Source organism: Haplochromis burtoni, unplaced genomic scaffold (genome assembly GCF_018398535.1).
Source record: "Haplochromis burtoni strain Fernald_Lab_line unplaced genomic scaffold, NCSU_Asbu1 Contig_13, whole genome shotgun sequence".
Lineage (NCBI taxonomy): Eukaryota > Metazoa > Chordata > Actinopteri > Cichliformes > Cichlidae > Haplochromis > Haplochromis burtoni.
This window is the reverse complement of record NW_024582374.1, coordinates 3,937,916-3,953,262: the sequence shown is the minus strand read 5'-3', so window position 1 is coordinate 3,953,262 and position 15,347 is coordinate 3,937,916. Positions and strand designations below refer to the sequence as shown.

Sequence of the window (15,347 nt, the reverse complement as noted above, 5' to 3'; positions counted from 1 at the left end):
CACACACACACACACACACACACACACACACACACACACACACACACACACCTGTAATGTTATTTGATAGCCAAGTGCTTGACAGAAGCTCTGGCAGACTAGCAGATAAGTCTGGTCTGGCGGTGGGTGGTCCCCTTTCTCCACATTGATGCTAGTAACAGGTTTCTAGCGGTGTGACTGCTGCCAGAGTCAGATGATGCTGCTGTAGTATGAGACGCGGAGGTCAGAGTTGACGTTAGTCCCGTGATACGGCGTTACTTTAACGTAGAGGTGTTTGCTGTGAGAAATTAACTTATGAGTGGTTTCAGCACATTTTCTCTAATAATATAAACTGAAACTGTAGTTCACATAGCAGTGATTGAGTCTTCAGTTCAATGTTGATTTAAATGACAGAATAATTTCAGTTATTTTCAGAGGGGGATTTATTCTTCTATTTCATTGCCATAATGATGTTTGATTGGGTTTAAATATTTGGCACTTCTTTGGAGAGTGGAAGTGAGCTCCAGAATTAAGCTTGCTTTGGCCCTTGATTCTGTTTTGGACGGTTTTAACTCTGGCAAACCGGATCAAGTGTCATCACGGCAGAATTTAGAAAAATAATACCACGTTTGAAAATACCCTGAATTATCCTTTGGCAGCAGTGCTGTAATTGAATGCTGATTACAGGCCACTTCGTGAATTGATCTGACCCCATCCTGGCAATTAACAATTCCTGTGCATGGAAGTCAATGCAGCCCTTTGAAAATGTCAGTGACAGATCTTATTAGAAGCATTCTTTGTTGGTGTAACAGAATAAATATGATGGTTGTGAAGACATTCTACATATTTACAGTGAATTTTAATTTTTAATTTTCTCATTTTGACCTCTGATGAAAGAGATAAAGAGGGCTTTGCTATTGTATACGAGCGGCATGTTAACAAAGGATTGCTTTGTGCACAATGAAGTGAAGTGAGGCAGAATTAGAGTCCCAGTAGAACTTTGGTCATCTCTTTCAGATCATTTACTACTTTGTCTCCTGTCAGTATCGTGTTTTTCAGATATTATGCCATACTCATTTTCCTCTGAGTGCTGGTGATGTGTTTCTGATTTCCCGTAATAATGTCCAGGAGAGGTGTTTGAACTGAATGTTACATACCGGGAAATAAAGTATTTCCCTGTACTTCAGCATTAGCATCAGCTACATAAAACACGCTTATCCCATTGAAGTAGAGTGATAAATTGTGCTTGTGTAGTTGATCATTTTTTAGACTCAGGAGATTTTATTGAAATTACAGCCTTTTAATATACAAGCACACCCCCCAAAATACCAAAGCTCCAGTTATATTTAACGCAGTGGTGTGCAGTGACTTTTACAGCAAGGCAAGCGGGGAGACAACCAGCGACCAGAAACTCAAGAAGAAACACAAATGTTCTTCCACTGTTTACCAAGACAAACTGGACCACATTAAAGCCTTTTCAAGTTTTTCTCCTGTCCATCTTTATTCTTATATACACGCTGACAGCCCTGTGCATCTTGCAGCACTCTTCCCGGACATCTTCACCTCTCTACGTGCTGTACCTACCCTGAAGTATTCTAAAATATTGTACTTACGTCTGTAGTGTCATCAAACTTTTTGGGATTCGCTGAGTTCCCGCGAATTCCTAAGGAATTTTCCTTTATTGAAAGCAAGAAGAAATATTATTAAAAAAATGTCAGCAATTACCAAACTCTATTATTGGCAATGGTAAATAAAGTATCAAAAGTAAAAGTACTTAGTGTGCAGAAAAACGTTCCCCAACATGTTATATGGATGTTAATATAACATCCATATGATGGATATGAATGTTATTGCTGTAGGTGTTTAAGGTTGGGTGAATTTTAAATGTTGTAAATACTATATGCTAAGTATATTGCATTTAGTATATTAAATTAAAACGCTTGAGCAATGAGGGCCATGAGTAATCACCACTTAGTGATTGCCTCCATTGTTGATTGTTTTTTTTATATAAACTGTATAAACAAATGATTTCTCAGAGATTCTAATCTGCCTTACCTGTTAAACTTCTTCACATTGCCCTCTAACCCCTCTAAATTACACTTGTTGGTATCGGTGGTTAGTAAGAGAAAATGATAAATCACAGAGGGTTTGTTTAGTTGCTAAACAAACAGGCAGATTGAAACTGATCTCAGAGCAGTGAAAGCAGAGTCAGCAGCAGATTGTCTATGTGTCGTATGGACTGCGAACGCCTCTGTGTCCCCCCAGATGAGCTGGAAGAGTTAGCCAGAGTGACAGAAGTGTGAGTTTCTCTGCTTAGACTCCTGACCTGAACCTGGATAAGTAGATAGATGGATGCAAACAGATGAGAAGCTGTAGACAGAAAGTTGTTTAAAATAAGAGAGATTGGTTTCAGGATTTGATTGATCTCTGCTTTTAGATTTCACTGTTCAAGCACTGCTTGCCTTGCTTGCCCTGATGGAGTGCCGCTGATAGATTTCCTAAAATCTGGCCAAGTAAAACTAAACCAAACCTATAACGTACTCACATTAAAAGTGATTTATTGAAGGTTGATTGCGCTAATAATGTTTCCCCAGAAAGATTTGCATTCATTACATTCTTGAAGCTCGTTTTTTAAACAACTTTAAATCTGTTCTTCACCAGGGTCCCCCAGGATCTCAACCTTCACCTCACACGCAGCCTCCTCCACATAACCCCACTAATCCCATGATGGGACCTCATGGACAGGTAAGAACCAAACATTTATCCAGTCTGTCACTTTGCTTGTAGGTTCCTTCTTGAGCCTACCCTTGATTCCACTCGCTCACTCGCTCAAATAACAGTGAAAAGTGTACAAACAGCACACAGGTCCCTTGTGCTAACAGGCAGGACGGGCAGCATCCACAATTGTGGATTGGATGAATAATTTAGCTGTGTTGGCCCAGCTGTAAAGAGCGGAGGTGCATCTGGAGGGCCTCCTCTCTTCCTCAGCCCAGCACTCACCATCCCGTAGTCCATCAATAGACCATTAATATTGCAGCACAGCCTGACATTGTGCAGCTCTTCATGCACAAACCCACCACAACACGGTCAAAGGAGGAGAGAAGAGGAGCCGAAGAGAAAGCCGACTTGGGTGACGAGGGTACAAATAAAAACGGTAGTGAGTCGGTTCTCACTTCGAGGACTAATTGTTATTATATAACTCATCTTCCACTTGCTCCAACCGCACACACCCGGCGACACACAAAACATGTAGTACATAATTATAATTTAAATGCAGTCTCATGCTGTATTTGTGTTGTGTGTGCTTATCTCTGTGATAAGATGATGATACAAACATCATGCGGCTCATGCTCCGTGACCAAAACACCCAAGTCTTACCCAATCAGCATTCAAATCTGCACGTTTCCTCTTGATACTAAAATAGTTGGACTGACTTTTGAATTAATTCTTATCGTCTAACATCGAAACGTGGTCCACCGGGCGTGGATATTTGTAGTTGTAGCAACGTATTCTCAAAGGTAATTCTGAAAACCATCTGTCTCTGGTGTTTTACATTATTCACTAGTTGTGCGCCGGCTCTGTAATGCATGTCCCGGCCAGCCTTGTCTTGTCCCCTCTCTGCTGAAACATAGTGAACGTGTCTTAGGTTTCTGGTATGAATCACGCAATCCAGGCAGAATCTTTGTAGCTAGACTGCCTGCGTATGCGAGGTCGGTAGTAAAATGTCCACCACCGAGTGGCACAGAAACAGAGACGGGGTGTAGAACTACTGCTTTCATCCAGCCGTATGATGTTAATGCCCCCCACCCGCTGCAACATTATTGTCCTTGTATTGTTCTTCTGGTCCAGATCTCTATCCTGCATGGTTTTTTTCCCCATCTTCCTAACTCCCCCTTTACCTTTATCCTAATGGCATTTATCACCTGAGGTCTTACTTTCCAAAACTTAACAACAAGCCCCTCCTTACTTGGAAACAGAACAAAAATACAGCATGCACATTGTTCTTCAGCGCAATAGCTCCCCCTGTTGACGTCCAAAGATAAAGCCTCAAACATGAGAAGGTCAGCTATAGAGAGTCAGGTTTGCTAATCATCTTGTGCCTTATGTCATTTCAAAGTGTCACTTGTCAAGAACAGTTTGGCTCTCACCTGAGGGGAAACATATGACTAATCTATTTTACATGGAAGTATTCTTGCTTCCGGAGAGCACATTTGTACACGTTTTGAGAGTAATAGAAGCTGGTTGAAATGATATTATTATCATAACATCAGTTAAATTTTTTATAGAGATCTGTGTTTATTAGTTCTCAATCAGAAGCACCAAAAGGCAGCGTACACTGTGATTTATGGATGCAGTGTTTTAAAAGCAGAATCTGATGTTCGCTAAGCTGGTAATGACGGTGGCATGCTGAGACATGTGTACTGTGATGTTTTGTGTATTTTTAATATGTGCAGCACTTTCTATCGTTTTATCTCAATTTAATTTCCGTCGTGTGTTTAATGACTCCCACTGCAGTCGTTTTACAAGCCCTGCTATAAATAAATATTGTCATAATATCCTTATGATTACCTTATGTTTGTTTTATTTACTTGATACATTATGTTAATATCTAATCGTGCCAGTCCCTTTCCTTTCGATGCTGATTTCATTAAACTGAAGCCACATTCTGCACTAACTGCACTGTGGCTTCTTTGTGTTTTGGGGCATAACCGTAGCTTTGTGTTGTCATTAGCACAAACATATTTGAAGGACTCTCAGTCAAGAAATGTACATGTGTGTTAGTGTGGCTTCTGATCATTATTATTTCATATTGTGGGCCACGTAGAGCCCATTTTGTTCTGAATTGGGCCAGATCCTGAATTTGTATAGTAGAAAGCAAAAAAACTGCCATTTCATTGTTTATTTACTTTGGTTTAGTATGAGTGGCCATGGAGAAGGAAAAGCTGCAAAATATCTGAAAATACAGTTAAAATTCCAAAACGTATGGCATCTTTCACATTTTCCAAAGCTGTCCGGCGGGCCGAATATGAGTTTTTGACTGACCACTTCTGGCCCCCAGGCCTTATGTTTGCCATCACCTGGAATAAAGTTGTTGTTTTTTTCTTCGCTTGTCCTTTCTGCAGCCATTCATGTCTCCACGGTACCCAGGTGGCCCAAGGCCCTCCCTCCGTATGCCAAATCAGCCTCCCGGGAGCATCCCCGGGTCACAGCCTCTCCTTCCAAACAGCCTGGACCCCACCCGACCTCAAGGTACTGACGGCCATAGTGTGCTGTCCATAGTGTGCTGTTTTGAAGAGAAACTTTATATTGGCTTCTAAATGAGAATCTTCTTTCTTCCTCCTGTATGGATTTGTTATTGATCCAAGTGGTGCTGCCATGCCAACATTCTGTTTTATCACAGGACATCCAAACATGGGCGGTCCAATGAGAATGAATCCCCCCCGAGGCATGGGAGGCATGGGCCCACAGGTAAACCACCAGCGTTTTTTTACACAAACAACCAAATTAGTCATATAGAGTAAAACACAAAGGGCCGCGTTACTAAAGCAAGTCACGACAGTGGATAGTGTCCTTCAGCTCCACCAGCCCACTGCACTCCCACTCAGCAGCTGCCACACAACCAGGTTTGGTGCCTGGTCTTTAGTTTATGAGCAAACTCTGTGTTTGGTTGCCCTTCATTAGGGGCTTCCATAAAAAACAGCTATAATGTCAAAGCAGCAATCTATAAACAGCATGCAGATAATTCTTCTCCTTTGCCGAGCAGGAATTTTGGTTCCGCCAATCTCTTAACTTTGCCTTTAAATGTCAGAAGCGCTCTGACGCCGATCTTGGCTACGACCAGAGCCCACCCACTGCTAACGCCAGTTCTACATGTTAAATCCTACTTGCTGACTCCCACCTAGAGAGACAGAGACTGAATGCTTAGAGTGCTATGAGCAAGCCACCACCAACACATATTTTTTTAAAAGTGGTGCCAAAGACGGTGCTGTCGGTTTCCTTTTATCACTTTAATTTGTGTTAATGTTGTTTTTTCTAATACATAAGATGCTTAAACAGCAGCGTCCTTTTGAATTACCATTATAAGACAGCTGCTTCATTCTGCACCCAGCCACCGCGCGCACACACACACACGCACACTCTCTCCCCGTGCCCTTCGTCCCCTCTCTGTGCCACCCTGGCTCGGTGACTTTGGCAGTGAGCGTACCAGCAGCTGGTGTGGCATCTGCTCGACAAGTGTAATCGTCTGCTGAACAAAACTCTTCCTCTGAGTGGAGCTGCTCTCTGGCCTGCCCCCCTACTCACTCACTCAGTCATACACACACACACACACACGTGTCCAAAGACACACGTGTAGCGCCAGCCAAAGCAGCCCACTGGGCAGCGATGAAAACATACACGCAAACACGCGGGAGGGCGCGCACACATAGAGACACTTACTGTATACAGAGACTCACAACATGTGCAGAGTGCGCAGGCTCTTCCACACACAGCTGTCCTCTTTCACGCGCAGCCCACACACAGCTCATACATCCACATAATTAAACACTAGTTAGTGGGAGACATGATCGTCGCTGACCTTCATTAAGATTCAAACCTTTACACAGAGCAGGTGCGAGGCTCTGTGCTGACTGTGTGTTCATCTCTTTGTGCAGAACTATGGCGGAGGGATGAGGCCTCCTCCAAACTCCATGGGGCCAGGGATGCCCGGCATGAACATGTTAGTAGACTGTTTTTCTTTTTATGGCTGTAAATTCTGTATATACTTCTATATGATAATGTTTACATCATCTAAATAACAGGCAAAAATAGTACTAATATATTAGAACCCCCCAATTTCCTCTCAAACCAGCTTGGTGACAGATGAGGGAAGAAGAAACATCCCACAGAACCATCAGGCAGAAAAAAGACTCACACTGAAAAGAGATATAAAGACTTACACTGGTTTAAGGTAAAAGTAGAAAGTCAGGATAAGCTCTCCGATAAACACAGACTTAAAAGATGTCACCAACATCAGAGGCCTTGTATCCTGGCTTTACTCTGACCCTGACACAATAGGTCTCAGGCTAGGCACCGACGCATACGGCAAAGAAATTTCAAATGAGAAGAATTAAATAAAATAGTGCTGTATAGGGTTACAGGGCATTTTCCTCATAATGCGCATGCACGTGAGTTTTAAGACATCCTGCAGGAGCTCTGCACTTCAAAGTCACTGGGCCTAAGAGGGAAGTACAACAGAGTGTCATCAGTAAAAATACGGAAAGAAATCCAGTAACCACGAATGCTGTGACACGGGGGACGTATGTAAAATCATACTGCAGCTACAAATGAGCCCCGAGCCACACCATGCTTTATGAGTGTGGATAAAGAGACATAGTAGTTATTGATAGGTGCAGCCTGTTTGAGAGATAATGTGAAAATCATTATAAAGCTGAGCCAGACACCCACAAGGCACCAGAGTTTGTAAAAAGTACTGTGATCAATTGTGTCCAATGCTGCGCTCGAGTCCAGCGGTGCCAGATAAAGAGCACATGCCTGCTCAGAAGCCACTGGGAGATCGCTGGTGACCTTCGAAAGAACAGTCTCTGTGCTGTGGTATTTACCGATGCCAAATAGAAACTTTGCAAAAGTGGAATTATTTTGTGGAGCAGAAACATGTAGCTCAGACACCTTTTCTTTCATAGAGTTTCTTTCGACAAAAGGCAGATTGGAGATGATAATTCTCCAGGAAAGTGTGATCCACGTTAGTGTGGCTGCACAGAAACAGTCAATGAACTTTCAACCCCAAAGAGTAAACGTGGCACTAAAAAAACAACAAGTCGTCTTCTGTTTCAGAGTCTCAATGCTTGTCCTGTGACTGACCGTCACTCCAGTAAAAAAGTCCCTCAATAAAGTTCCCAGAAAGCAGAACAGGCAGGTTTCTAGATCATTTCTGCACGTCAGCTGATGAACTCTACTTTTGCAATAATCTCTAGAGTCCACGTACATAACAAATAATAAAACCTCCCCTTTATCCTCATACCTCTCTGCATTTCAGGGGTCCTGGCGGAAGAGGTCCGTGGCCGAACCCCAACACCAACTCAGTGAGTCACACCCTCTCACATCTTCACGTCCACGTGACCGAGTGCATTTACAATAACTGTGCTTCATGTTGTGTTTCACCCCGGGTCTCTCCTCCCCACAGATAGCTTATTCATCTTCATCTCCAGGCAACTATGTGGTAAGTGTCCCGTCACGAACTCGTGTTCGACCACGGGCCATAAATTACCTGTCACGCTGTGATATCTAACAGGCGCGCTGCCGTCTAGATGAACTCGGTGCTCATTTCTCTCCCTCGCTTGCTCTCACCCCTCAGGGTCCTCCGGGGGGAGGCGGCCCACCAGGAACTCCCATCATGCCTAGCCCTGGAGGTGAGTTATACATTTCAGTTTCCCTTCTGGTTTCTGCTTTAATCCGGTGCTCACTGAAGGAGGGTTTGTCTAAGAAACATCAAACGTGTTCTCCGTCAGATACACATTTCTCTTTGGGAGACAGATCGGGCTCTAAATACGTGAAGAATTGAGCCTTTAGGAGGAGTTTTAAGTGTAAAACACTGAAAAATGGAAGGAAATATATATTGCACTGAATGTGCTTTTGTTGGAACTCTCAAATGTGATGTTCATGAAAAATCCTTTGTCACACTTTTTTTTTTTTTTAACTTAAGGCATAGAGTGAAAAATACTCGAGTGGAAGCAGAGGCATACAATCAACTGACTAATCCCTTTCAGGTCTGACCCATCAATAAGGTGTCTCTGTGGAGGATTGACTGCAAACAAAACGCTGCGGGCGGTTGTCCTGTAGATGTTCTGTTTCTGATGGCCCGTGAAAAGCTTCTTTTTGTGTTATATGCACGCCGCTATTGTGATATGTCGCGGGGCAGCCCTTTGCAGTCCTGTTCGCACCTACACTGAGAAGGAAAACATATTCCACTGCAGTCACACACACACAAAAGTGCTCACCTCACTCTGGAATTGGCCCCCTTCCTCCAGTCACGACAACAAAAGCCGCATTCAGGAACGCTAATGGGCAAGATTTCTCTACCCCATGTGCCGTGCATGCGCTCTGTCCATCTCTGCTCCTCGTCTTTCAGCTCGTCATTCATCTTTCTCGTGCTTTTCTCAGTTATCTGCTCACAAATTTCTACCTGCAATGTCAGATCAAGGTCACCTCACTCTTCTGAATCTTTTAAGAACAGACCGACTCGCACGCGAGGAGCGACACAGCGTGTACTGGTTGATGCCAAGTTACCAGGGTGTCCGTATAACAACTAATCTTCTTGTTACAGGAATAAGATGGGTTTCTTTGACTGTGCGTTGCAGAGAGCAGCGAGTGCATTGACTGGCAGAAAGAGGAACTGATGTTTTTTCAATTTCTTCTTCGGTGGTGGTCTTTGTCCTGTACTGTAGCAGAAACTATTACACCAATGGTAAAATTGGTGCTGCCTATGTGTCTTCAGTTTTCCCCATTCTTTACCTCAAGGACCAAAACTTCTTTCAATAATTTTTCATGGATTTTGCATATAAAAAGAGGCAGTTTACCTGTAAGTGCTTCCCAGTCTGGGAGGAGTGAAGCACAGAGAGCCTAAACATCCACCTGCTCTTCTGTTCGTAGATTCAACAAATTCAAGCGAAAACATCTACACAATGATGAACCCCATCGGCCCTGGTGGTAATAGACCTAATGTACGTATCGACGTTTGGCTCAGTTTTCATATATTTATTTATTTTCCTTTTTATAAACCAGTCAGCTAACATGTCGTGTTCCCCAAGCTGCAAAAATACTGAGAGACAGTACCTTATTTAGCTGTAGCCGTTTTGTCTTAAAACCCTCTGATGGTAATTTTTGATCTATTATATTGGACTATAGAAATAAAAATGACTGATGTGACTGTTTTTTGTTTTAGTTCCCAATGGGACCAGGTCCCGATGGGCCCATGGGTGGAATGGGTGCTATGGATCAGCATCATATGAATGGATCACTAGGTGCGTACCTAAAGATGCGGTACAGTAAGCTATGAGCCCATACACTGAATCTTATGACACTCAAAAGCTTTTAGAAGGTGGACTCTGCCCTCTAATGGCAGATCAAGGAAGTGTTGTCTCAGTATTGAGCAAAGGGAAAATTGATTAGTGGGGCAGTGAGTTAGGCCAATTGATCCTGTTGATGTATGAGACATGATTGGTGAAGCCAGCTGAGTTAGTGCTCATCTGTATGTGTAACAAATAGCTTAATTAAAAGCCATTAGTTGTTTAAGTGCAAGCAATTTCTGCTAGCTCTGGATATCCTGCACTGACACTGTTTTTCTTTTTCTAATGCAGGCTCTGGTGACATGGATGGGTTGCCAAAGGTAAGACTGTCCATGCCTGCGTATCTCTCTTTGTCCATCTGTAATGAGTTCTTTATTCTCATTGGTGCGTTTCGTCCACGTTTGTAGAATTCTCCCAACAATATGGCAGGCATGAACAATCCTCCCGGCACTCCGCGGGATGACGGCGAGATGGCAGGCAACTTTTTAAACCCATTCCAAAGTGAAAGTGTGAGTAAAAAAAAACAAAAACCCTCAAAGTGTTTGACACAGATTCCCGCCGGCATGAGACTCACTCACGCCCTCCACGTTAGATGATCGTAGCTGCCAATTGTCCACGGCAACCTGGGGGATGGTTTTCTAAAGACAAATATAGATGGAGGTCTGAAGTGATCCATTTTAGAAAGCTGGCAAGTCCCCTGCTGTCTCAGGCAGGACTCATTTACCACCAGACTGAAGTGAGACGTTTTTCAAAATTAAGACATGACAGTCACGTGAAACTACTCCTTTTGCTCCAGAACATCCTTATGTTAACAGACTGAGAGCTTTGAAGATGTTTTACTATGAAAACTCAGGGTGGAGAGTGTAACGGCACAAAAATCTTCTGTCAGCGTGAAATCTCACCTCGGTGCAGATATGTGGCTGAGCTGAGAGCTGTGATTTTTAAATATGGAGGGCCTCAGTGTTACTACAAGCTTAGACGTAGCTTAGACTGGACTTAGTTGGCTTATTTTTGTTAACATTAAGAGACAGAGCAATGAAAACCTTTCATTTCCTCATTGCTCAGTTCAAATCTGTGTTCAGATGCCACAGATGATCCATATCCTGCTGCTGGTGTTTGTTAGTTTTATTGTATTTTTACTGATCCGTGCATGTTAATCACAGTCTCCTGTGAACTTATGAGTTAGCTGTCAGGAAACCTTGTAGTGCTGCCTTGCTTTACGATGATAAGAGCTAAATTAACACCGTGTTGTTTTGCACACAAAAGTCTCCACGGTTTGGAAATCTGCCCCCTGCACAGTCCTTCGTGTCACGCCCCATGTTCCCAGCTTTGTCCGACTCTCTCGCAGAAACACAGCATGCACACACACAAGCATGGACAATAACACACATCATGCCTTCTCTGGTGCATGGAGCAATTGCCGTAGCGTGATTAATGTCAGACTGTACCGTCACTGTGATCTGAAATTCCCTCACATTTTCTCTCTGGGCTGGGCTTCGCTCTGCTTGCTGAGTTTACTGACATACAGAATAAACCAAAAGGAGCTTTGTGTACTGTTTGCTGCTGAAGGCTGGTGGACTTGACATGGCATTTAGTTTAAGTAGCTGAACTGCTTTTATATTAAACTGGATAGTGGAACAAGTTAAATATAGTATTAGCTTATCTTTTCTCTCTTGCTCTCTTTTTCTCTCTCTTTACAGTATTCACCCAACATGACGATGAGTGTGTGATTTTTTTTTTTTTAATCTTTTATTTTATTTTACTTTTTCATCTCCCTTTATCTCAACCTCCCTTTCCCGTCCACCCTGATGCGTCTTGCATTACCCTCCTCCTCTTCCTCCTATTCGTGGATGGTGTGCTGTGCTACACAGCCCCTGGGGATTCCCCTGGAAAGCAGGATTCGCCTCAAGGCCCCCCATCCCACCAACACCTCCAAACTGGGTGTAAGAACATGAAAAGGCCTCCGAGCAGCAGGAAGGATCTCGTCTTCGCCCCGTCGAGGGTCCGAGCGCCGTGAGACCGCGAACCTGCCCCAAGCGTGTCTTTCTCGCATCCGAAACCTGCCCTAGTGGGTGACGTCCAGGCCCAAACAAGACGCCCCTTCGCATTCAGCTCCGCCCCGCCGTCACCCTGTTCTCACATCAAGCTGATTAAAACTGACGAGGGCGCGCAGCAGTCCTCCGACCCGGGGCCGAGAGCCCTCATTTCAAAAGCTCTGCTCCTGTGACAGGATTGGTTAAAAAAGATGAACTGATGATGTCATTTTGGGGCGAGAACGGTTTTCATTCAGTGTTTGTATTTTTTGTTGTTGCTGATATTATTGTTCTAATTTTCAGAATTGATATCGTTTGACTAATGTAGTTATGATTTCCTGTAAAGGGCACATTTTCTCTCAGCAGCAGCAGCGACGGTGACAGAATAAGCACACGCTCGAAAAATGCACAATGATTTTCTGTTTACGTGATTTGATTTGTTGTTTGTCTCGTTTCTGCCGCCGTCAGCCTCGCGTCACAAACCTCCTTTAATGTTTGTCTCCTAAATGTGTTCCCCAAACTTCACGGGAAGAGTATCTGGGTGACCGAGTTGTGTTTTCAGGTACAGTGTGTCTGTAGATGCACCTGAAGATTACACGTCTAACTGTACTGTCTTAAAAAGTAACCCTTCTCCTAGCTTCCTGCTCTTTTGCTGGTAGAAAATGGCTCCGATGACACCCTGACGTGATTGTCAGCTGCCATTTTTAATTCAGAAATTTTGTGAATCCACTCGTCTCCTCTACGGATTGGGTCTTTTCTGTAAATGTAACATATTTAGCTTGTACTGTGTTTTCTTTTCTATCTTTTGTTTTAATTATTTGTTATTTACAAGTCGTCTGTGACTCCTGGAACGTGTTTCCCTACCCTTCATCCTCTTGCTTTGTTTGATTTCACTGTTTTTATGGACTCCAAGTGGCCCCTTTTCTCCTCCCAGGATTCATTCTGGTCCATCCAGCAACTCCTTTTGGGCTGGAAGCAAATGTGGGAGACACTCGTTTGGGTTGAAATCACAAATCCTGCTGGGTCCACCTTCTTAACTGTGCGTTAAATACCTGCCTCTGTGGAGTTCCCGTCAGTGAGTCCCACATGTGCGGGATAACGGACCCGTGGGAGCGCTGATGATGGGAGTTGATCGTAAACCATCTAAAGAAGAGGATTACTTGCAATCAATAAGTTTCCATTTTGTTTTTAATTTCAAATGTATGAAATTGATTAAAAAAAATAAAGCCCATAGAATCTGCACACAGAAACGTCAATGTCACACAGTACGCTATTTAATTTGTTTCTGATGAACGCTCGCGGTCACCGGTTCAGAGGGTGAACTGTTTCTTTCAGTTGCTTCGCAGCTGTTTTCAAACCAACGACAACTGAGCAACCAGCGTTGCCTCTATGGGTGGTGGTGATGTACTTCTCAATTTCCTGATATCAATGTGAACAGTTTGTACACAGCGTTAAACAGGGACATCTCCAGGGTCTGGCCGTCGGTGGCCTGGAAATCACTCAGTCCAGTGTTCCTCCTATGTAGTGACACACGCCTCCCGCACCCCCTCCCCCCTCCTTCCATACCCCTCACCCTTTGATTTCCCTTTTTGTAAATACTGTATAATGCATTTTGATATCATTGACATGTTTTGATATGTCAGTCACTACCAATGAATACAGCTGAAAGTAAATTATAAATAGATCTGTCCATGTTTTTCATAGTGAAAGGATGCACTGACTATTTGGCTCATGTGGCTAAATTTCTAGAATACAGTAAACATGGCTAAATGTATAGAATACATTGACACGCTTAATGCCGACCGTACGCTAAAGGCGTGCGTGGCGGGGAGGACGGGACAGAGAGGAGCAAAGAGCCGCGGCGTCCTCGCTCTGCCCTCCACTCCTCTGTTTTGGTTTTGAAAAATCGTGTGAATAGTTTTTCCAGAAAAATGACAAAAGAGGGCATCTTCTCACAAAAAAAAAACATGTGACCTCATATTGCAGTTTTTAATATGAAGGATTTTTATCAATTTAAGAAACTTTTAAAAAGGAAAAAATACTTAAGGAAACCTCATTTTAAATTAAGAAGATCAAAATGTAATACTTATGGGGAAAACTGTGTCCTTTGCTATTCGCTCCTGTAATAGCGTTGTATAGTTTGAAGCTCTCTCACTGATCCTCTCTCAGTCCTCTGTGTATATCGATCGTCGGCCATCTCTGTACTTCTATTGTGATGTATAATACTGTACCATTAGGAAGATTTGCTGGTCGGGCGGGGGGGTTGTATTGAGACGGGGAGGGGTGGGGAATCGGGGTAAGGGCGTTTAACGATTCTCCTGTACCGTTCACGGTCCTTTCTGATGACACGGCAGTATTCAATATGAAGCAGTCTGTCTCTTGGGTTTGCTTTGTATTTCATGGTAGGATAGTTCAGAATCTTGTCTTAGGGACTTAGGCGTCTTGTGTAGGTAATAAAGATGTTCTTTGTATGTTTCTTTATATTGTAAAGTTTCTTTAGACTGAAAGAAAAACAGATAATTTGCTTATCAAAAAAGAAACAATGCATCAATAATAAATGTCATTTGATTTTTCCTTGTTGTTTGACTCTCTCTCCCTCTTAGCGCTCATTTAACTCATCTTCTATATAGTCTTGGGCAATCGCTCTTGAGTCATCCCTCGTTTCTTCATATTTTGCTTCCAATGAGCCGGGCTTTTATCATATTTTGAAAGTGCGCTTGAGCAATAGTCCTGCGGGCTTTCTGAAGAATTTTCTACGTTTTTCTTTTGACATTGACTACAGATGATTCATTCAAGAGAATCCAGGCTGTGTTGAAGAATATAGGTGGTCATACCAAATTCTTTAAAGCCTCTTCTGTACTGTATTTCTATCTATGTTTTCTACATGTTTGAATAAGGTGCTGCAGTTATTTCCCATTAACCAAGCCCGAGGGGTGACTCAAGACTTTTGCTTGGTTGTGATGATGTTAATCAGTAAAAACATATTTCCACTGGAAACATCTTTTTCCTGGAACACTTTACATCAGCATTGTTTATTTGTGTTTGGATGAAACGCATGTCTAGCCATTGTGAATATGTAAATCACAGTTTTAAAATCCTTATTCAGAATAAATCAAAACATTAGAGAGCTGCACACAAAGTCTTCATGTGTAAATTCACCCCCTAAATCACTGATACCAACTGTCTTGTTTTGTTTTTAATTTAATACATTTTGAGTGTTCTTAGCTTTCAGTGTGTTCATCGGTGTTGTAAACTAGCAAAACTAAGTCAT

General features: G+C 42.9%; 1 protein-coding gene across 3 annotated transcripts in view; it reads left to right on the top strand.

Annotated features, from left to right (window-relative positions):
* The window catches only part of ssbp4 (single stranded DNA binding protein 4), an 86,879-nt gene extending 72,230 nt beyond the window's left edge, over nucleotides 1-14,649 (top strand). For 2 of the 3 annotated variants that reach the window (XM_005932451.3, XM_042217053.1), the window contains 12 exons: nucleotides 2,641-2,724; nucleotides 5,103-5,229; nucleotides 5,381-5,448; nucleotides 6,633-6,697; nucleotides 8,015-8,060; nucleotides 8,162-8,197; nucleotides 8,333-8,387; nucleotides 9,628-9,698; nucleotides 9,920-9,998; nucleotides 10,335-10,363; nucleotides 10,451-10,552; nucleotides 11,915-14,649. In XM_005932451.3, the coding sequence (XP_005932513.1) occupies nucleotides 2,641-2,724; nucleotides 5,103-5,229; nucleotides 5,381-5,448; nucleotides 6,633-6,697; nucleotides 8,015-8,060; nucleotides 8,162-8,197; nucleotides 8,333-8,387; nucleotides 9,628-9,698; nucleotides 9,920-9,998; nucleotides 10,335-10,363; nucleotides 10,451-10,552; nucleotides 11,915-11,998 (846 nt within the window). In that variant the 3' untranslated portion in view covers nucleotides 11,999-14,649. Of the gene's footprint in view, nucleotides 1-2,640; nucleotides 2,725-5,102; nucleotides 5,230-5,380; nucleotides 5,449-6,632; nucleotides 6,698-8,014; nucleotides 8,061-8,161; nucleotides 8,198-8,332; nucleotides 8,388-9,627; nucleotides 9,699-9,919; nucleotides 9,999-10,334; nucleotides 10,364-10,450; nucleotides 10,553-11,743 lie in introns of all 3 variants that reach the window. The other variant, XM_005932452.3, reaches the window with a different exon arrangement.
* Nucleotides 14,650-15,347: the final 698 nt, after the last annotated feature.